We start from the raw sequence: 22694 nt of genomic DNA, 5'->3' as shown, positions 1-22694 counted from the left end.
CTAAGACCTGGGGACAGGTGGTTTTATTTGTACATGCTTGATACTTCCCAGTGAATTCACTTTACTTTGACACTGTTCATCTCCAGCCAGTGAAGACTTTTTAAGGACTCTTGATTCTTGTCTGTTTCTGGTAGTAAAACATTACGTTCAACTTTGGAATGATATAAAACACACCAAAGGATCAGGGGAAAATTTCTTTCAAGCTTCACTTGGTGGTCAGTATATATCATGATGCTCATTTCAGCACAAATAACTAATCCTTAAAAAAACAACTCTCTCATTCTCAGTAGAAAACTTGATGGTTAAACATTGGTCAAAAGCATAATTAAGCACTTCTTGCTTAAGATCTGCAACCTTTAAAATTCAGTGTTCATGTGATAAGAAGACAATCAACACCACTGGTCCTCTGATAATCACTTCTAAAATCCTTGTCACCCAATCCACCTAAGACAACGTAGTGCCAGTTTTATTTCTTCTATTATCCATCCTTTTTGCTACCTTAGGGGAGTAACTGAGTTACACTAAACGTAACAGCAATAAAATAACCAGGTAATTAAAACTCGACTGAATGCCACAACAGTTCTGACAATCACAAAAGGCTATGACTTGGCACTAAAGGGGAACTGAGCCCGTGACATCTCTGGCTCCATAATGGTAGCAGAGGCCTTGCAGACTCACTCTATTCCTTTACCTGCAGAACTATGCCAGGGCAGCTACCAGCCACAACCTGCACACCACACCCTACATAAGGGATGCCAATGTCAACTTATTTTCAAAAAGATTACACAAGTATCAAATGGTAAAAAGTAATAAAACAACATATGACTGTTAAAATTTTATATATAAATATTACTTATTTATATTATTTCTTAAACAATAGGTAATTTGCATCTTATTTAAATTTATTTATAAATTATATATATAATCTATATTATAATACACACTTCAATATAAAAGTATATGTGTAGACACTGAATTCTGGGTCATTCTCAATCCTGTTATGGTCAGTATTGAAATAAACCATTCACAACCAAACTATTTTTCAGTACCTTCTATTACAATGTTGGCCAGCAGTGCCTTTGACGAGACATGGAAAAATTTCTTCTGGCACACAACATGTGCCAAGGTGAATTACACATATAACTTTAAACTGAATTTACTAATTAATTATATAAAGACTGAAGCCTGAGAAGACCACAATCTGCGAAGCTGGATTTTTTACTCAGATATAACAATATGCTTTCATATAAATATTGTTTTACATAAACATTAATTTAAATAGAATTAATTTTGAAACCTAAATTAATTTATATTTAGATATCTGATAATTTGATAAACCTCCCTACCAAATTCTCACTGCAAGAATTTCCCTAAACCTCAATTTGCACCTGCAATCTTAAGAAAGGAAAAAAACACCACAACCAAGGCATTCTGTAAAAAGTTTTATAAGTTGTTCCAGCTTGGTATTTTTCTTCAATTCTTAATTGTGAAATTTCTTCTTCTTCCGATTCCTCTTCCCTGCTGCAAAAGCTGCTTTTTCACTCATGATCTCCTGATACTTCTTTTTATTATATCTGAACAAAATAGATAATTTTTAAGCATAGTAAACCAAAGTTCAGGAAAAGATAACATGGAAAGTACTCTATCCACATAATTTGCCAAACTGAGTTCTCTCTGTTTTCTGAATCAAATGTCTTTGATTTTATACACTTATGCATAGGTAAAGGGAAATCAACACTGGATCAATGGTAAATGCAGGTAAATTTGTTTTGGAAGTAAATTGGATTGAAGAATCATTAATTTTGGTAGGGGGTTCTTCATTGCACAAGCAATCCCATTTTGGACAGTTTGCTGAAACACTGTTAATGCTCATTGAAGACCCATCAATTTTGACAACACTGTGAGCAAATTATACTCACTTTTATACTGCCTTCTCACCAAACTCAAGATAATAAACCTCACTCTACTCAAGACTGAAAACTGACATAAGATGAACACTAAACAATTAACAGGATATACTTACTGAATAAATGAGTTGCTACCCCCTCTAATACAGATTCTTATGTACCTGCACTGATTGCTACGACAGACACTGTGCACTGAGCAGCACAGAGGCTTCTAAATGCGACACTGAAATCTGACAAATATCTGCACTAATGCTGAAGTGTCTGGTTAAAGTCCTTAATTAACCACAACATAAATTAACTGATCAAATTTCAAATATAATAATTTTTAAAAACGCCTTCTAATAAATATCTTAAAAATCAGGTCAAGCCAGAAAACTAGTTAAGAAACAGCTATACTAACTTGCCTTCCCAATGTTATATAGTTAATTTACAAGTCACACAAAATTAACATTATAATCCCAAATCATGCACTACTTCAAAGAAAACACATCATTATGTGAAAAGAGAAGTGCAGATTAACATCATGTAATAACCAATATCAAAATGGATCAATTAAAGGATCTACTCCAAAAACTGCAGGTTATGCAGACATTACTTAATCCAATCATAAGTAAGTCTTCTATCACAATTTTGATTCCCATGACAGGTGGTAGACTGATATATTTATAAAATGAAATAATAGCAACATTCATAGAATTACAGTCTGCTCTTTTCCGTCAATTATGCCAAGAAAAAAAAAATCGGTCTTTAAGAGTGGCTGCCAACAGTGATAACCCAAGTTGGATAAAACCCTTTTATGAAGATAACATGTATTTTATCTCACTCTAATTATCCCATCCCTTAGGCCTTCTAAGTGGCAGTTATTGAAATGCTAAAAGATTAAAATTTTTCTTTGAAGTATAAGCAAACCACCATACAAGCTGAATAAAACAAAAAAAAAAAGTTATATGGTTAAAAATACTCCTCCCTTGCATAGGATATTAAAATGACAAAACTATTTTTAAATACCTTCTGAACTCAGAATCCGCAAGCAGCTCTTCAACAATTGTTCTCTTCCTTTGTTTCTTAGGGATTCGACTATGGTAAAAGTCTATGGGAGAATCAACGACAGTTCCAACCTAAAAACAAAAATGAAAACATTCTTACTGTACAGCAAGATGTTGATTATTTTGCTTTTTTTTGTTTGTTTTTTTTAAATCCTCAGCACCAAGTGTAAAGACACAGAGCAGATCAGAATCACAGTAGCTTAAGAAAAGTGCAAAGGACCAAAATAATTGTCATGTTTTGTATGCAGCCACTTTTGGTCTCATTGCATTGTGCAGAGAGAGCCTGAGCTTTAAGACTGTACAGTTTTCAACGCTGGACTGCTGTATCATATTCATAAATAAAATCCAGTTCTTAATTTTTAAACATTTTAAATACAAGGGAAAGGAAACCCTTATGACCACCTCAACTCTTTCCTGTCTCTGTCATTGTGGTGTTTTTGCTGGATGACTACAGAACAGTTAATTTAATACAAGGCCTTCATCCTGAAATGCATCACACTGTTCCAAGCAGTTCATGTTAGGAGTAGAGGTACACGGAGTACATTTCATGCAGTGAAAACAAACCTGCACAGATCTAATTATGTGGAAAACTTCTGTCTAAGTTTTCTAATTTCACAACATAAAACACTCTCCCATGCTTTAGAGTGAAGTGGTAATATTTTGAGAAATGAAAACATTTCCTCATGCACATGAACTGTTCAAAGTTGCTGCAAGCCTATTTCTGTAGCTTCTGCATAATTTCTTTATGCAAACCACTTGACGAGTACAGCAGCAGAAATTTCAGCTGATCACAAAGGTAGGTGTCTCCATTCAAACTGTATTAGCTAGTAAGAAAATAAATGCCAATTACTTTCTACATGCTTGTTTAAAAAGGCTAATACTTTAGAAAAAGTGAAAATCTAGTCCTCTGATGGTTCAGAATACGGATTCAGTCAGATATTTGTCCTCTACTATGAGATCAGCCAAAACTAAAAAAACCCCAACATATACACATATGTAATACAGAGATTAACAGTGGCAAACTGCAGCAAAGTAACCAAAATGGTTTAATAATTAAGATACGAAATTAAACCAACATAGAGGATACCCACAAAGTAGGCATTCTTAAAGAGCTGTTCAAAACTTCAGCAGTACAATGCCACCTTCTGCTGCTTCCTTACCTGGAAGTACTTGGGCAGACCATCTCTATCATTCTTCTTATAAAAATGCTTGGGGTCCAGTGAAGCTCTCATCTTCAAAACTTTAAGATCATTTTTCAGTTCACTTGTGATTTCTGGGGCTTTCATACCAAACCAGCCATCACCTGTTGTTTTCTCTCGCTCTGCCTAGGATGCAATACCAAGAAAAATGAATTTGCATTCAGGAACTAGGATGGGGCAGAAGAGGGAACTCTTTCCTACAAAAGATGGATAAAGCATTTAGAATATAAACACGTACATTTAAAATGTGTACGTTATGGCCCTTACAAAGAAGGTCATCAGCACTGTCCCAATGACAGATTTGTACCATCTGAGCATATCATCTATCACTTCACTGTCCTGGTGACTTTTCACAGGACAGCTCGAAGAAATTAAACTGAAGTTCATCACTTCACTTCCAGTGCGGCCTGTATATGCCCACAGTCGCAGCACAAGGCTTTCTACCACAGCTTCTTTTGTTATTTCAGGCATTATCAGCTCTTCACTTACCCTGCGTTGTTTCTTTAGCTGGTGAAGTGATTCCCTGAAGGGTGGGACACATTCCTTTTTTTCAAAGTCTGGAGTTATTACACTCTTCTGCAAGAGCTGTAAGGATTTTTTTCAACATTAGAACAGTTACTTCATGGATACAAATTTTACTGCTTAACTGTATTCACAGAACTTGCTAAAGGAATCATATGGAATCTAAACAAGCATTTTAATGCAATACTTGAGCTGCTCTGATCCACAAAAAGTGCAGTACAGATCTTCAGAACAGAATCCTGGCCAACAACAGAAAGCACTTGGCTTGCCCTCAAACTAGTGAGACAGCAAAAGCTCTGGAATAAAGAGGGCTATCATGGATGAGCCAAAGAAAACAGTCTCAACAAAAATAACATATTCCCTTTATCTCAAAGGGTGCTTTTGAAATAAAATGGCTAATTCCGTACTAGGGAGAGTACAGACTTTTATCTACTGGAATTCATCGTGGCTATGGACTAAATATCTTGTCACAAGACCTTCAGCTCATGTACCATTAGGCAAAACTGCAGCTATAATCAACTTTGGTTTATTTTACAAGGTAATGCTGGAATTTGTGCTGCTTTTCAGTTTCTGAAGTGTCATGTATGTTTAAATTTTTATCAGTAAAATGTAAATCCACACTTTGGCCAAAAAGAATGGACGTTCTCAGCAAACCACAAAAACGGTACTTCTTTAAAAGCAAAGAAACCAACATTATTAACATTGTTGTGTTACTGTAGTCTCAGGTAACTGAATAATTGTAAACACATTACCTGATCTTTCTTCTTCTCCTTCAGATGTTCAATTATACTCAATCTAGGCTTCTGCTTTTTTGCATCAAAACTAATATATAAACCTCCAAGCTTCTTGATATTCAAACCAGGGTCTATGCTGCTAGAAAGATGTAAACTAAAAGAGAAATAGTTAATTATTAGAATATTGTAACATGCATGCAGCTAAACTTTCTATTGCCCTCTGAGAAAGATGAACAAAACCCATATTTTTCTTATTCTTCCAATTTAGGTTCTGTTCAGCAATGATTTTTGGTATCTGGAATATTTAATTTAGAAGTGACAGAAGATGAGGGGGATTCATGCCATTATATGAAGTGAGATTTTATTCTTGAAAAATACCTGTGAAATCACTTCCATAAATCTTTCATATTAACTGCAATGCTTCATTCTTATATATTAATATACTCTGTAAAACTGAATTCTTAAATTTGCTTAGCCTTGCCAAAAGAACTCATGACCAGCATTCTTCTTAACAATGAGAAGTGTGCTAGCTGAATGTGTGCTGCTACATATAAAACTGAAAAAAACCTTGAAACCCTCAATTTGTGGACCATATTTGTATTTTATAATACATGCAAGCCTATTTTCCACACCAAAATGACTTATGTGATGAGAATACTCCTTCATTTATTCTGCATCATTTACCATTTAAGTACATATCCTATCCATATTTTTGAACAAAATGCAGATTCTTTACTATTCCCAGAAAGATACTTACACATCAGTCTTATTTTTCAATAAATCATCATCTTCATCTTTTTCATCTTCATCTATCAATTCTTCTTCAGCCTCTTCCAAATCTGATTCTTCACCTTTTTCATTTCCTTCATGTTTACTTTCAGCATCACTGTCTTGGTCTACCTCATCTAGGTAATACTTTTGGCTGGAACTCATGCCAGGCTCAGTATCAATTACAAAAAGACCTTCAACATGCAGTGAACTCTTTTTTAAAGATTTGTTGAGGGAAGGAGTCCTCTCATCTGACTTTTTATAACACAGATTCTCATCAATTGTATCTGTGTCTGCCACATCACTCTTTTCAGATTCATCACTTTCACTGTTGCTCAGAAACAGTGCAACAGAATCATTACCACTGCTTGATCCTTCAGTGCTGTGGAACCCCTCATATTCTTTTGTTTGGTCTTCACCACTGTCAAGCACCCTGCTTTTATCGATGCTATCAGTTCTCTGAGCAACAGCTGTGTCCTTTGGCAGACTGCTCGCTGCACTAGTTCGCTTACTCCTTGATTTATCAGAATGTGTGAAAGACTGCTGTGCATCTGCCTCAGCATCTGCTCTTCTGCATTCTGAAATTTTTTTACTTTCATTTGGTGTTATTTGCTCTTGGGATTCTAGAAATTGCTTGACACTCGTGCACTCAGTCAAAGAAATATCCATTTGTTCTAGATTCCCTTCCCTCTCAAGTATTTTACTCTGATCTTCCTGTATTTGGCCACATGCTGCTTCTGAATGCTCTACGTCAGCAGACTGTGAGTTTTTTACTGCTTTTTTCGCAGGTGATTTAATGTCAATTTGTTTCATTTTTGTAAGACTGCTGGGTGTCACATCATTTAAAACATCTTCTTTTGCATCTGAACTCTGGGTTGTATTAGCAGGTTTGGAAGAATGCTTGCTTTTAGGTGACGTGGGTTCTTTATTACCCTTAATGACAGTGGAAGTATCTTCTGTGTCAGAGATAAGTTCTGCAGGTCTAGAATCAGAAATTATTATGGGCTCAGATTTAACAGTGTCCTCAATTAAATTCTCATCTTCTGAAGCAAATCCATCTTCTTCCCCACTCTGCTTAGTAATTTTTGCTTGTGATTTCATTTGCATGCTCCTAGTAACTCGTTTGCTAGTGATGGATGGTTCCGTATGAGAACTTAGGCAACATGATTCTGTATCAGAAGTATCTTCACTCTGAGCTTCACAAACTCTATTTGGCTGTAATTTCTTTTTGCTTTGCCTGCTTCTTGTAGTTCTGGTAACATTAGGCATCTGGACACCAGAAACAGCAGAGGAACAAGACTCAGCTTCAGAGGTATTATCTTCGTCCAGAATCCTGCTTAACTTATTTACAAAAGCTGTACTGTCATGTCTTCTTTTGTCAGCAGAATCTGGTTGATAAGGAATTACAATTTGTCGTCTTCGTGTTACTCTTACAAACAAAGGTGTCTGGAGACCAGACACAGAAGAGCAGTTTGATTCTGTTTCTGACACATCCCCATCAACTTGGGGCTCCACAACTGATTGTGCTGAATGAACAATTGTGTTCTCACTCCTAGTAACCTGCATCTCAAAGCTATCACTGACATCTGACTTTGTTTCTGCATGTTCCAACTCTTCAAACTGAGATTCCTGAATCACCTCTGGCTTATGAACTGATTTAGTTCTTCTTTTAGTCATCCTCCTAGTAACAGGAGTACTAATTTCAGCAGATCCCACCTAGAAAAGGAGTAAAAAAAGGTATGCTATTGACATGTAAAATAACCCTATAAAAAGGATGCTATAAAAATCACTAAGAATTCTTTTAAACAAAGCTGCTCATACTGACAACATATTACATGTCTCTGTGTAGTCTTATCTGTGTGTAAGAAGTGTGAACAAACCATCCCTTGCTTATCTGTCTGCTGTCTTTTGGTCAAGGCAGGAGAAGAAACATACAAATATCTTCTAATTCTAAAAGCTCCTGGCAAGCCGCCATGGGAAGCAAATGCAGAAGCAATGTTCAGAAATATTCAATTATTTGCTCCTCTATAAAACACTGAAGACTAGTGACTGTCAGAATGTGCCCCAAAATGCTTTCCAACACCAATTTTAGCAGCTTTAGGAACAAGCTGGCCTCACAGCAACCGCAACACTAAACATAATCTGCCAAAAGTTACTGTAAGTAACACAGAGATGCAAACAGAGAGAAGTATACCTTTAACTCGCAACGCTAAATGGCCTCAGGCCCTGCGGCGGCAGGGATGCGGCACGGGCAGTGCGGGCGCACCGACACTGTCACCGTCACTGCCGCTGCCGCCGCCCCGGCCCGCGGTACCGGCGGGGTTCCCCGGCCCGGCCAGGCCGCGTGGCGATGGCGGCCCCGCGCCCGCCCGCCCGCCCCGGCCGCGCTCACCTCCGCCGCACCGGGGGGATCGGGCCCGGCCTCCGAGGGGCTGCCGCCCGCCCGGGCCCGTCCCCCCTGCTCCCGGCGCCGCGCCGCCGCCGCCCGCCTGGTGTTCACCATGTTGCCGCCGCGCCGCGCCGCGCCCGCCCCTTCCCTCCTTCCTCCCCTCCTTCCTTCCTTCCTGCCGCCCGCCCTTCCGGGCCCCGCCAGCCCGCCCCGCCGGGGAACACCGGGCAGCGGGGAGCGCGGCCGGGAGGGGAGGTGGGTTCCTCTAAGGTGGAATCGCGGGGTGTAGGGCACTTGAAGAAGTGCAAAAGACTGTTTGTGACAGTGTAAAATGCTCTTACTGAGATAAGAATGTATTGAGATGAGAAGCACAAGCTAAAAGCCTACAAGAATTTAAAATTTAGTCAAGCTTTCAAAGGGTTTCTCATGGAAGGAAATCCCATTTCTCCGACCGATGCAAAACAAACGAATGAGATAATGTGAAACCAATAGCGTAACACTTTATCAGGTTGACTCTAGAAATATCATGTCTTAGAAGGTACTTTTCTACAGCAAGCAAATTGTTAACAGTTTACAGAAAGGAAATAAATCATGATCCCAGTAGAACAGCCTTTCCATTGTTTTTGAATAATTCTTGTTTTGTTTCAATTTATAAAACTGAGCACACACACAAGTTAATATGATACAGAATGTATAAGCCAAATAAAGACAGAACTTACAGATAGTGGTTAATCATCAGCAGCACACAACTCATAGCTGGTAGGGAAGTTTAAAATTAAACTCATGTAATTTTGAACTCTGACACACACTTGTCCAATGTTAAAAAAACCACACTACATTTTGATTAGGAGAAAAAAATTCAAACTTTTATTGATGCATTACTAGTTCCAGTTCCCCATCTCTCTCATTTATCAAAAGAACTGAAGAGCAAAGAAAATTTCCCACTATTTGCCACCTACAAATAAGATATTTGAGGACTCAAAAGGTATCTTGAAAAACCTTTATCTTTTAACTTCGTGGAATGGACTATATGAAGCTGACACTCTGCCTACAGGCATTCAAATTCCACTAGCTGCCTATATGACAGAATTTAAAAGATGTTGATGAAAATTGATTCCCTTACAGTCCAAATCTCAAAATATGTACAACTAAGTTAATGAGTACTACCAGTATGAGGTCAATGCCCCTGCCTGAAATCAAAACGAAATTTATTGTCTTAGACACCGTGTCAAAGTTCCTGCTGAACTACAAGTTGAGCTTTTGCTATCTATTGTGATTTAATGGCCAAGGGAAGGAAAAGGCCTTTTTGATAGAAAGACTACGTTAAACCAGAAGCCTTGCCTTAGCTGCAGCAATCTCTCTGGGATTCGAAAGCCAGTGTGCTAAGCTCCTGCCAATCAGAAAGATACCTAACCTCAAGCTAACCCTTGTTTTGTCATTTCTGAATGGCACTCAAGCATCAAAGTTTCCTAGGCAACTGCAAAAGAAGTAATTAATTTTACACAATGCTATAATGAACAGCACCAACATTTACTGTCTATTCTACTTGGCCAATTGATTGTGTAGGTCACAAGTATCAAAAAAACAAGCCACAGTTGAGAAGGAGACAGGCACAATTCAGTTTTTGATTAATGGATTTCTTCATCACTTGTTTTCAAATCTTATTTTAAACATTCACAAATAATACATTTTCTATTTCAAACAGCAAAAATGCCATCACACTTGTGCGAACGTCAAACAAAGCGTATTGAGGCACAAAGAAGCCAGAAGGAATTCAAGTAACAGTCAGAAAGTAATTTGGAAGATGCAATTTTTTTCTAAATCATAGAGATCTTTTACACTCTATTAAAAATAAACCAATTTTCCCATCCCCATAAATTAAACAGCTGACTTGCATATATATACATACCAAGCAATGAGATACCAGCTTAATTTTTTTGGGTAGTTTTTCATAAAAGATGACAATTTTCTATAAAAACTAGTCCTTGAATGCTTGAAATCTATGCACCTACCAGATAAGTATTATTTAAGAGAAATTTGTTTTTTAAAAAACCAAAAATATATGTTTCTCTATACTACCTAATGGCAGCTAAAATATAATGATAATTTTTACAGTGAACTGGTCATAAAAAGAAAAATATTTTAAACTGTTACTCTATAGATAGCTTCAAATAAAAATAAATTTCATAATTTAAATGAACTGGTCAATAGGTTAAGAAAGAAAAATAGTGTTAGAACACTACAGACACTCTTGCTGACATCACACAGAATAATTACAACTTTTGGTATTTTGTTATAAATGCTGTAAAAGTGTTTCTATGAAAAATGCAATGTTCCCCCATCCCAAAGAAATTTAAACAGCCATTAAAAAAAAAAAAAGGTTTTAAGATGCATTTCTTTTAGCTTGCATGATATAGCCTTTGGACTTGATAATTCCTCTGCTTTTTACAATGACTGAATACCGCAGAAGCCATAAAGGAATCCACTCGCTTGCTTTCACGTTCTGGATGCTGTCCTGAAGAACTTCTTGGAAACTTGCTTCACAAAGTAATTCTGAAGTTAAAAAGGGACATTTGTGCTTAAAATAATGTCATGTAAACAGCTGCAAAAAGCAACACTTACTAAGAGAAGCCTTTTCCTACAGTCAAAGATCCTAAGTAGTGCCACTAACTCTACAGATCCACTCTTCCAGAATGCATGTAGGCTAAAAGCAGCTGCATATTACAGAGTAAATCTTCAGGACACTTTTTTTGCAACTTTGAGTGTTTCCCACAAAACCAATTAACTGAAATTTCAACCATATAAAATGGAGTTGATGAGTAGAGCCATTAGCAGGAGAAAATGAAAATTAAATTTGAGAAGCCAGCTAGACAAACTAGAGGTGAATTAAGCATAAGGCTGAAATCAGTGAAGTACTGAGCATTCAGAGTTACCTCTGCAGTCACTGGAAGCTCAACATTTATAGCATCTCCCATAACTAGGCTCATAATAACCACAAGCCCAGAAAGCATTAAAAGGAATGGGTTTAAATGCCAGAAAGCAGAAAAGGAAGGCAAGTACAAATCCTCCTTGTTTCCTCCGAAAAGTTAGTCAAGAGAACGATCTCATTGATGAGGGGTGCTCCCAAAAGACAGACTCAATACTCTCAGCTGGTCATTACAGAAAAGCTAAGCTTAGCAAACAATGCATAAAGGAATCATTACTTGTGCTGTTTTCTATCAAATCCTCTTCTCCTTCATTTCATGACTTACGATAGAGAGTACTTATTAAATTGCAAGTTGCATTTTGGACTTCACGGGACATGGAAATTGTCAGATTGAATGGAAATTCATCTTGCATGCTGCCAGAGCAGTGATAAATCATGCTCAGGCACTGATGAAGTTCATTAGTTGTAACAGTGGTACTATGAAGCCTATACTTCATAAGTAGTGCTTCATATAGTCTTTGGGGCCAAATGGAAAGGAAGGAGAAGGAAGGAAAAGTATCATCATGAACAGTTGGTCATAACGAAGAATGTAGGGAAGGAATTAACTAAATATTGTTTAAGACTTCTCATTACTCCAGCAAGATATTTAAGGTGTCCTTATAGTGAAGAAGATTAGATGATTTTTGAAAGAAACTAATATAATAACCCAGAATATTCTAGAGAGCTGGCAACCCAGTTCTACAGCCCAAAGGAAAGCCTCCAATTTCTTCAATCATTTAGCAAATGAATCACTACATAAAACAAGTGAAGAATTTACAGCAACATTTTTTGTAATAATATTAAGAAGTCAAGACTTTGAAAGAATCCTACTTAAAGTATAGTAATTTTACAGACCTAGTATTACCAAACTACTCAGAAATCAACTGACCATTAACATTTCTATGTAATCTATTTCACAGACAAATCCTGGGCAAGTAGACTTTCATTTGTCATTTACTGCCTTCAGCAACAGAGCTATCATTTCATTCTGTGTTTTGTGGAAATACGCAATTCCATTAACATACGTATTACAAACATCTCGTAGGTTGTTCCTCTATTTACTCTATTTTCTCTGATTAAAACTATTTCAAGAAACTATCTGAAGCCGAAAGATTGCTTTCTCCCCCCTCTTCCTTGAAGCAACAGCAAGAACTTAATAGAAATATTTTGTAAAGGAGAAACTTTTAGAATGTTTGGCTCAGGATTCAAATGTAACAAACTTTGAACAGATTATTCCCAATTTTGTATTGAATAAATGCACTTTGAAGGCTTCTATTAATTAGCTGGCAAAGTCTTACCTTTCGGGTCATTGTGAGTTAACAGCTGTATGTCACGTTGTTTTGCAAATGCTGTGAGATCAGGTGGCATCACACAACAGGAAGCTAGGTTCACCTGATTGCTACTTGGTTTCACCTGAAAGTAACAAAATACTTTTATAAGAAAAAAATACTAATGGACTTTAGTTGTTTCCCCAATACCCTCTATTACAACAGAAATTTTGCTTTCAACAATTTGCCTTTGACCATTGTTTTGAGGGCTGAGCAAGGCTAATTAATTCTACACGACTAATTAATGTAGGCAACTCTACAATTCCCTGCAGCACAGAGCCCAGAACAAGAGTAGGATCTAACTTCAGGTGCTGCCTTAGCAAGAGGAGTGCTAAGTCACTCCACTGACTTCCTATCTGCTTTTTTTTCCCCTCTCATGTAAAGCTTACATGAGCATGGGCACAGACTAGTACCATCCTCCATCACTCAGCTGTTAAGAGGCAATTTGAGTGCTGCCCTCAGCTCTGAGGGCCCCAACACAAGAAGGACGTGGACCTGGTGTAGCGAGTCTACAGAAGGGTCACAAAGATGATCAGAGAGCTGGAGCACCTCTCCTATGCAGACAGGCTGAGAGTTGGGGTTGTTCAGCCTGGAGATGAGAAGAACCCCTTCCAGTACCTAAAGGGGCTACAAGAGCTGGAGAGGGACTTTTTACAAGAGCATGTGGTGATAGGGCAAGGGGAAATGGCTTTTAATGTCAAGGCAGGTTTAGATTAGATATTAGGAAGAAATTCTTTACTGTGAGGGTGGTGAGGCACTGGAACAAGTTACCCAGAAAAGTCGTGGCTGCCCCATCCCTGGAAGTGTTCAAGGCCATGTTGAATCGGGCTTTGAGCAACCTGCTCTAGTAGAAGGTGTCCCTGACCATGACAGGGGGGTTGGAACTAGATGATCTTTCAGCCCATTCTATGAATTAGTCTCATTGGACAACAGAATATTGTGCTACTTCCCTCAGAGTCTGTCTTCCTCTTTACATTTAAGCTTTCCATTCAAACAGCATTTTTCCTAGGGGAAATCCCTCTATTCATAACACAGCTTTAAGTGAAAACAGCTATGTTTTCAGAGTCACTGGAATAAATCTGAAGGTTTAGGTGTACTGTTTATACTTTCTAAATAGGAAAGCATTCAAAACTCAAACCTTCGGTACCTCAAAGAACCTGCTACTGAACAGACCTGTGGTTTCCAGCTCTTGGTGGTCAGTACATAAGAACACTGAACAAGCAACAGTCACACTTTGAGCCTCCCCCACCTTGAATAACATTGTGACCATCCATAAAATAACAGAGCTAATTAATAATTTGTATATAAACCGATTTATAACAAATGTTTCTAAGTGTGTCAGCCAACAAAACAAGCAGTTATTCTGTCCTAAGAAATGCTGTGAGTTGGAAGTTTGTTCTCACCTGTGCCCACAGATACAGCTGCTCTAACAGTGTTTTATCCAGGTCAGAGGTACCTATGGCAACAATCTTTTTGTTTTGAACTAGATTTTCAAGTTCTTGCCAATAAGGTTGCAAATATGCCAAGGAGAGGTTAGTTCCATCTTCAATGGGAGGTGGGGCAATAATGACCGAGTCTAACTGAGCAACTCCGAGGGCAGAACACGCTGCAGAAAAAGAACAAAGACACTGAAAAATCTTTTGTGAGACACAAACATAAACACCATGACTCTTCTAATTCAGCAAAAACCACACCTCCTGCTTCACTCCACTAGCCTCTCATTCACCATTTGAAACTGCAAGTGTATCAGCAGTCAAGAGAAGTAAACAATCTTTAGCAAACAATCAAACAATCCAACATGCCACTTTAAAAGACCAAGTTTCAACTGTAGGTCTTGGGAAAGAAAGAAAAAAAGCAAAAACCAAAACCAACAGAAAATGAACAAAAGCATGAAGCTTTTTCTCCTTTTCAACATTAAAACTGTATTTTCCTCTGAAGACAGTGGTGACATACAAGTCTCTATTCTTTCACTCTCGATTTCTTCTAAAGTCTGTAACTTTCACTCTGAACTATAACTCAAGGACAGGGCATGGGCGAGCAAAACTACTTAATACATGTGAGGAGTTAGACTAAAAGCACACCAAATATGGAGATTTAATGTAAGAGAGAAGTGGAAGTCTTGGAGTATCACTGAGCTGGAGCAAAAATGCACATCATGAGGCCTCTTCAGCACAGCAAAAGGAACAGAACCAAGTAGCTAAATAAATTATTTTTTCTTAGAGAAGGATTCTATTAATGTATGTTTAACAAATGGTACTACAACTTACAATAAAGAGGCTATTAACTGGGGCATCAGTAGAAAAGAATTATATCTGACCCTTCCTTTTTTGGTCACCCCTTATGCCCAACAATCTTACGAAGTGGTGAAGTTCTGTGCTGCTCACAATTACTGCTCCGTTAGGCCAACAAACTTTATGTATCAGTACAGATATTATATGGTATTTTCAATAAAACTTAACTATTTCATCAGCTACTTACAGCATTGATTTCCTAAATAATCTCTGAAATACCACGCAGTCAGTAGCAAAGTTTATCATGTTAAAAATAACTGGCAACTAACAAGAACTACTGTATCACTGTTATTAAAACATCACATGCTATTCACTTTTTAACAAGTTTTGTGGGAAAGAATAAAAACTTGCTCCTGCTTGAAGGAAGGAATCACATTTGAGTTTGTGGACCCAAGGTAACAGTGATCCACATTTAGTAAGTTTACTGACTGAACTAATGTGCAAATAGATTTGATTACCTAAGTGTCAATTAATAGGAAAACAGGATATACTTGTGACAGTGACTAAATACACCTCTTAGAAATAAAATTGGAACCTATCCCATCAAAGTTCTTGAGTAAAAAAGAAATTGTACCACAATTCTGAGTTTCACACTTACCCAGGTCAACTGCATCTCTGATCGATGGAGAATTTGATCCAACGATGAAAAGCTTTGCTATTTTCAAAGAAACTGGAATCAATAACTAAACAAGCCAGGTATTATTAATATATAGCCATTTACTTTTGCTATATACACTATTAATGAGCTCTTGGGTAAAAGGTTTTTAGAATATACACCAATTACTTAAAAAATTGGAAAAAAAACAACTTTCTGAAAGGTGACTGCCCAATAAAGACATTGTTCTCTTAACTTTCCACATTGCTGTGCAGTCTCAGAACAAGAAATCATCCAGTTAGGTGATCTAATGAGCTGTAAAGCATCAAGACACTAAGCAATAACCGTAACAACCTGTATAAAAACCCCAAATGTAATAGTACAAACAGACTTCTTCACAACTTACTGAGACTCAAAATGTACTAGTGTTAGTTTGGACTGCCTCCTTCAAGTTCATCATATTCAACCTGGAAAAATTATGCAAATAAATGTGCTTCCAATGCTATTTCTTAATTCCAGTATTATCTGTAATATTTTGCTTCAAAAAAGTCAAAGACTCACAAAATACATTTAAAATACCTTGAGGTGATGTAAGTTAAAATAGAAAAATGTCGAGGTGCTTTAAAACCTGCAATATTAATTCAAGTCTTTCTTAGCCAACGTTTAGATTACCCAAAGTATCTCGGTGTGCACTGGTGTCATCTGACTTTGCAATTACAAAACACAGCAAAAAATATACATATATGAATATCCTATTAATGATTGCATATGAAACCTTTTTATGCCACTGGATTTTTGACTATATTCTTACCTGATACTTTCAACTCATCCCTTTCTTCAGGATTTATTTTTTCTATAGCTTGAGCTACAGTACATTCCAGAACCTCCAGTGTTTCCTGTAGTAAGTACATGAGACTTAGGAGCAACTCATCAAGAGGAGACAGTAAGCCCCTGAAGAATGTATTTAAATTATATAAAAAAAAAAAAAGGCACCTTACAGCAGTTAGACAGAAAAATAGTAGAAAAATGCAATGACAGGAAGTAACCCAAGGCTTCTTGATTTTTGAGGGGAAGTCAGAAAAATGAAGATATATTAAAGGCCCTATATGCCTCTAATATAAAAAAGTATAAATTGCTGGTGAGAATTATTGGAATAAGATTCAGTAGTTCTAGGTCTGATTTTATGATGCGAAAAGAGTGCTGTGCTAATTCAAACTACGTTTTTTTTTCAAAAAAGCCTCATGATCAGCTGAAAAAAACCCATGAGAATTAGGAGATTTGAGTGTTGGATGGGAACATCTTTGCATAAAAGTATTTTGTAATTTCACTGAAGCCTGTAAAAATGATGTAAAATACAGATTTAAGATAGTAATTTTGAAACTAAAAACTAGGAAAGTTTCAGACTTTTCACTGTCTGACCTCATTTAAGACCAGGCTGACACTTCATGTCAGCTGGCACAAGGTGACTTCTTAAAGTCTTTATCTACATGAGACTTTGTATTATATGCGTGCACATACAACCAAAAAACTTTTGCCCCAATCAAAAACTCTTTGGTAATTTTTGCTGCCCTACCAAAAGATTCTCAAGCAAGCCTTTGAGTTATTCAATACAGCCAGCATTTTAAACAAAAGTTAGCTTTTTTTTTTTAAATTACTGGATATCAGTATAATTCAAGACAGAATTTGGAATTATGCAATTAACATATTTTGATAGTAAACCCTAGCTTACACTAAATAATTTACTTTAGTGGATCACTACATCTTACAGGGACAAGTGTTTATGTTCTTTTCTTGAACAATCATTAGTTCCTCCACAAATCATTCAGCAATAACTGCCTCATACCCTCCAGTCTGGAATGCAGCAATGTGCAGCTGATGCCATCACTACACAAGAACTGGTAACAAAACCCAAAGAAACTAGCAAGAAAGTTTTTTTACATTTGTTTTTGTTGTTGTTTTTGGGTGCCTTTTCTTTTCCTGAAACATGCTAATATTTCACAGAGCAAATAATGCATTTAGCGGGAACCTAATATTGTTTTGCTGAATTTCAGAAACAAAAGTGAAAGAGAAGCAGGCAAATACACCCAGATCTTAATGTCAGATGTCCATGCCTGTGGCTTTAAGAATTATGCAGAAGTCTTTAGCTCTCAAGGGAAAATTGCCACTTCTGCATCTTCAGAAGTATTTCCGAAACAACAGATGCTACACTTCAGAGATCCCCTCCAAACGGGATGGTTCTCAGCTGTCTATGAACTCCATAGTTTAGAGAATTCTTCACTGAGTTTCAATAAGCATGCTAGCAAACTTCCATGGTACACAGATTTGTTTTTTCTAATTGTCCCAACAATTAATTTAAAATCTTACAGACCAGGACTTTTGTTTTGTATTCTTTCTTTACTTTGATATTTCTTAACCTCTCCAAATTTACTAAAGATGAAGAAAAAAAAAGGGAGTTAAGATATATTCCTTTAAGGTATCTGGAGCTGCATATACTTTTACAGAAATTTAATAGATTGATTTATATTTCAGAAGTGTAACCACGTACCCATTTCTCTGATTTCACATGGAACGTGGATAACATGCATAACATCTCTCCTACCTGATTTATGTCTTGTCCAATCTTTGAGCTCCATTCAGTCAGTGTTTTCTGGATGCAGTCCCGCACCTGCAAAACATTTTTTCATATTGAAGTGTGAGTTTGTTAGAGCTGCACAGAAATACAAGGGTTCATAGACGGAAATACAAGGGTAGGACAGACTGAGGAGGTGAACTAATAACACCATTCCACAGAAGATTCTTCCTTCATATCTTCTGAAATTTGTTCAAACTAGCTTACTTACATATTTTCCTCTCCTCTTTCAGAGTTTTAGCAGTCATACAAGTACTTACTTCATTTATTTCTCAGACCAATGCCATCCTAAAGGAAAGAATAATGCTAAGCCAGCAGCAACTAGGGTGTTGGGTGGTTTGGGTTTTTTAGTGCAGAGATTCTTAAGTTACAAAGTAGTCAGATAAGAGCATATGTGCTGTAATTGTAGAAATGAGGCTTTACAATCAATCAGTAAATACTCATTATATTAATTACTTCTCTTTTCAAGATGCATATAAGCCTTCTCATTTCCTGCCTACCTACTCCAAACCACTAGTGCTTTTAAGTCCTTCATTACTGCAGGGGGAACCTTCAGATCCTACCCCACATTTGCATTTTTCCTGTGACAACAGATGCAAAATAAACTCGACTAAGATCCTGATAGTGGATTTTCTTGAACACAGCAAGATATAACTATTGAGTCTAAATCAGCTGATTAAATGCATTCTGTACCAGCGTGACAGCTGTACCAATGATGCAACTTCCCTCTGATCCGTCCTGGGAGTTAAGTACAGGTACTGCCTGACTGCCCTCTGCCACAGGTAGGAGCACTTCCACGAGCTGCTGCTTTACTTCACTTGCAACGGTATATTTTATAACTGTGTGCAAACCTACTCTTTGTACCATTAAATAGCAATTTCCTATGACACCTACATTAATTCAGAGAGCTCATAACACCATGTGCAAACTAGCAGTCAACACCCCCCTGATATCACAAAGACACAATAGAGCAATAATACTTTGTGAGCACATTCTACACATTCTTTCCCAGTCATTTAAAATAGGATTAAAAAAACCCCCTGAGTCAAAAGGCCAGAACTGACCCAGTAAATAGCTAAGCACAATAACTCTTTAATAAAATAATTCTTCATCCTATTTTGATGCAATTTATAATGCTATCTTTTCCTTTCTGAGGGTGAGACAGTGCTAAACATATATACTCTATATGTTGCTGCTTTGCAACTACCACAGTTCATATTTCTACTGCAGTTATGCACAAGGCTCTGACTCCAAAACACACCACTCCCCTGCCCTCGGGCCATGTGGAAACCACAGTGTATTTGACTGTTTTGACCAGTTTTTCCAAACACAGTTGCATTCCCAAACTCCTAACACTGTGTTCATAGTTTGCAAAATTTTAGCTTACATTCTGCCACTGAGAACTATACATGTACTAACTACACCAAATAGAAGAGTTAAAAGCTAATTTATTTTCGATGATTAACACCAATATTGGCTTTTGGAAATCCAGCAACTCTGGAAAGCAGCCAGATTTCTCTGTAAACAAATGAATTTAAATACTTTAACTGATGAGTTATGCATGCTGGCCACTCTTTATTTAAGAGCCCTCCAGAAACTACTCGCACAAGGGTGCCCATAAGGATACAGCTATGTCTTTGCTACAGAAACTAGCCCTATTTCACACAGGTCACAGATTCTTTAATAAGTAACCAGGCCAAATAAAAAAGTTATTATCACATGACAACTAACAAGAGCATGATGAATTCTTCCTTCTTGTTACATCATCCTCCCAGACACCTTTCTTACCATTTGTGAATGATTAATGTGCACTCATCCAGCTTCCAGGTGATCAACAGCGTCACTACATGGCAATAACCAGCCAAACCCATAGTTTTTCTAATTATTAAGTGACTATTCTGAGATTACTGTGTCATGATGAGACAGCAAATACAGTGGTTCTGAAGTTCATGGCCGTAGGCTCTCCAGATATTTTATGAGAACTGTTCTAAGTGTTGATACATTCTGCTAAAGGTAATACTTTTAAAGTGGTGATTAAAAAGTTCTTTTCAACTTTTTAACAAAGAATGACAGGTATACTCTTTAAAGAGGACAGCGATGACTACTTTTCCCAAGACCTGTCACTACCAAGAAATTAAATTAACTTCAGGTTAGAAAAGAGAATTTTCATCACCTGTAATGCAAGCTCATAGCTATTCATATTTTTACGTTGCTGAAGAAGTATCAGGGATCTCCTTTGCCATTACAGGCAGCACTTAAACTTGCAGGGGCTTTAACTCTTCCTTCCCGAGACCCGAGGCCCGGGCCGGCTCCTTCCCCGGGCAAAGTGCTTCCGGGGGCACGGGGGGCCGACTTCCCCACAGGGCAGAAGGCACCGAGCACACAACACCGAACAAACCCCAGCTTTGCCTTTCCCATCTCCCGCCGGCGGCGGGCGCGGACCGAGGGAGGCCAAAGCCTTTCCCCGCGGTGACGGGCACCGGGCCAGCCCGTGCCCTGCCGGGACAACAATCCCGCTCGGACAGCGCGGGGAGCGGCACCCGGCGCTCCCTCAGCCGCCGCCGGCCCAGCCCCCCCGGCCCCAGGGCGAGCCCCCGCTGCGGCGTCCCGGGGGAAGCCTCGTCCCGGCGCTCACCTCCTCGCCGGGGGTGGCGGGGCACTTCTTGCGCAGGCAGCCCCAGTTGAGTAGGTTGCCGGTCTGCAGGGTGAGCCTGCCGGCGCGCTCCAGCAGCGCGCGGGCGCCCTCCGTACCCATGGGGTCCTGGCGCTGAGGCGGCGGCGGCCGCCGGGCTCTCCGTGACACCTGCGGCCCCGGGCAGCGCCGGCCGTGAGTCAGCGCCGGTACCGGGGCGGGGGGCGGCGCGGGGACAATGGGCGGCGGGGCGGGCCCGGAGCGGGAGCGGCACCGGCACCGCCTCGCGCTCCCTCACGGCGCGGGGGCCGCACCGCGCAGCGCCCCCTGCGGGCGGACGGGGCGCAGCGCGCGGGGCGGGGCGGGGCCGCCCGGGGGCGGGGCCGGGCCGGAGGGGCGGGGCCGCTGTCCCGGTTTCGCCGCGCTCCGGGCGGTCCCGGCGGCTGCCGGGTCGAGCCTGTGTGTCCGTCCCGGCTCGGTGGTTTGGTCCTGGGCCCGTGGTTCGCTCCAGGGTCCGGCCCCGGAGGGGCAGCGGCCGCGACACCCCGACCCGGCGTCGTGCCCAGAGGAGTACCCGGGACGCACGTGGCGCTGCCCGGCGGTAGCGGCCGAGGGTTCGGTAACACCCCCGGGCCGTGGGCTGCTGGGCAGGCTCAGTAAATTAATGTAACCATCTGAACTATGGTCTTGGCGCGTTCAAGTAACAGATAGTCGTTGACAGACACCAAGCTAAAAGGCCCAGACAAGGCACCCAAGCGCTTATCCCGTCTGGCTGTGTTTGCATTTGGGGGAAACACTGTCAGAGCAGGACTCCAGTTTTACACCAGTTGGTTCTGGAAGGATTATGGTTTGGGGATTTTGTACTTTTCTTTAAGAGCAGGGATCTTCTCGAATGCCACATGCTGACTATTAAAGTCCTTCTGTACTGGAGAACCGGGGGGGGGGGGGGGGGGTTGGCTTTTTTTTTTCCCCCATAACTCAAGTTAAAGGGAACAGTGAGCCACATATTGTAATCTTCCTGTCAGCTTGGGAATTTGAATTGTGTTTCTAACAGATTTTCCTTCCTCAGGCTGCATGTTCTGCTAATAAAGAGAACCAATTTGCATAACTTCTGTCTGTCTGAAGCACTGCTTGATCGCTCTGGTACAGAATGTTAGTTTAAATGTTCCTTATATTTATGTTCTGATTAATTTTTTCATGTTGGGAAACGTTTTCCTCATTGTATATGATTACAGAGCATGTGGAAATGAAATATACTGAAAGAAATGCCAGCTTATTTGGAAAAGCAGTATTTTTTTTCTTTTTCTGTAACATAAAAATCCAGAAGGTCTAACCAGGCCCAAAGGTTAATCCCTCAGACTCAGGGTTGGCTTGGGAAGGAGTGTACATCTCCATATTTGCTCATATTTACGCTAGTAATGAATGATGTTTTGTTAGATCTTTCTGATCAGCCTTCTGGCTTTCCCATAGAGGCCTTTTCTTTTGGTTAAATTTATTATTTGATATTTCATTTAAGTAGCTTTGATGGTTATAATTCCATGCAAACAAGTTAAACTTGGAGATAGCAGAAGGTTTTCAAACATTGCGTAGCATAAATCTTTCTGTTTAATGGAAATTTATGGCAGTGAAAAAGCAATGTTCCTTTGTAACCTTGTAGATTTTGCTGATATTTAATTACCTTAGCTCTAG

General features: G+C 39.1%; 2 protein-coding genes across 3 annotated transcripts; both read right to left on the bottom strand.

Moving 5' to 3' along the window:
• Nucleotides 1-1429: 1429 nt before the first annotated feature.
• Nucleotides 1430-8715, bottom strand: DNTTIP2 (deoxynucleotidyltransferase terminal interacting protein 2). The gene is made up of 7 exons (XM_064663976.1): nt 8569-8715; nt 6166-7892; nt 5427-5562; nt 4642-4737; nt 4114-4278; nt 2916-3025; nt 1430-1574 (listed from the first exon to the last, which is right to left on the bottom strand). The coding sequence occupies exons 1-7, from the start codon at nt 8677-8679 to the stop codon at nt 1481-1483; spliced, it is 2439 nt and encodes an 812-aa protein (XP_064520046.1). The 5' UTR covers nt 8680-8715; the 3' UTR covers nt 1430-1480.
• Nucleotides 8716-9045: 330 nt separating this feature from the next.
• On the bottom strand, nt 9046-21306 carry GCLM (glutamate-cysteine ligase modifier subunit). Of its 2 annotated transcripts, none has more exons than XM_064663997.1 (7): nt 21009-21306; nt 18344-18409; nt 16556-16640; nt 15748-15804; nt 14262-14464; nt 12829-12943; nt 9046-11118 (listed from the first exon to the last, which is right to left on the bottom strand). In XM_064663997.1, exons 1-7 carry the CDS (start codon nt 21126-21128, stop codon nt 10949-10951), a joined length of 816 nt encoding a protein of 271 aa, XP_064520067.1. In that variant the 5' UTR covers nt 21129-21306; the 3' UTR covers nt 9046-10948. The 2 variants fall into 2 exon arrangements, with proteins under 2 accessions (XP_064520067.1, XP_064520068.1); XM_064663998.1 differs by lacking the exon at nt 21009-21306 and adding an exon at nt 20547-20588.
• Nucleotides 21307-22694: the final 1388 nt, after the last annotated feature.

Source organism: Pseudopipra pipra, chromosome 9 (genome assembly GCF_036250125.1).
Source record: "Pseudopipra pipra isolate bDixPip1 chromosome 9, bDixPip1.hap1, whole genome shotgun sequence".
Taxonomy (NCBI): domain Eukaryota; kingdom Metazoa; phylum Chordata; class Aves; order Passeriformes; family Pipridae; genus Pseudopipra; species Pseudopipra pipra.
The sequence above is the reverse complement of the archived record's forward strand: the minus strand, read 5'-3'. Positions and strand labels throughout refer to the sequence as shown.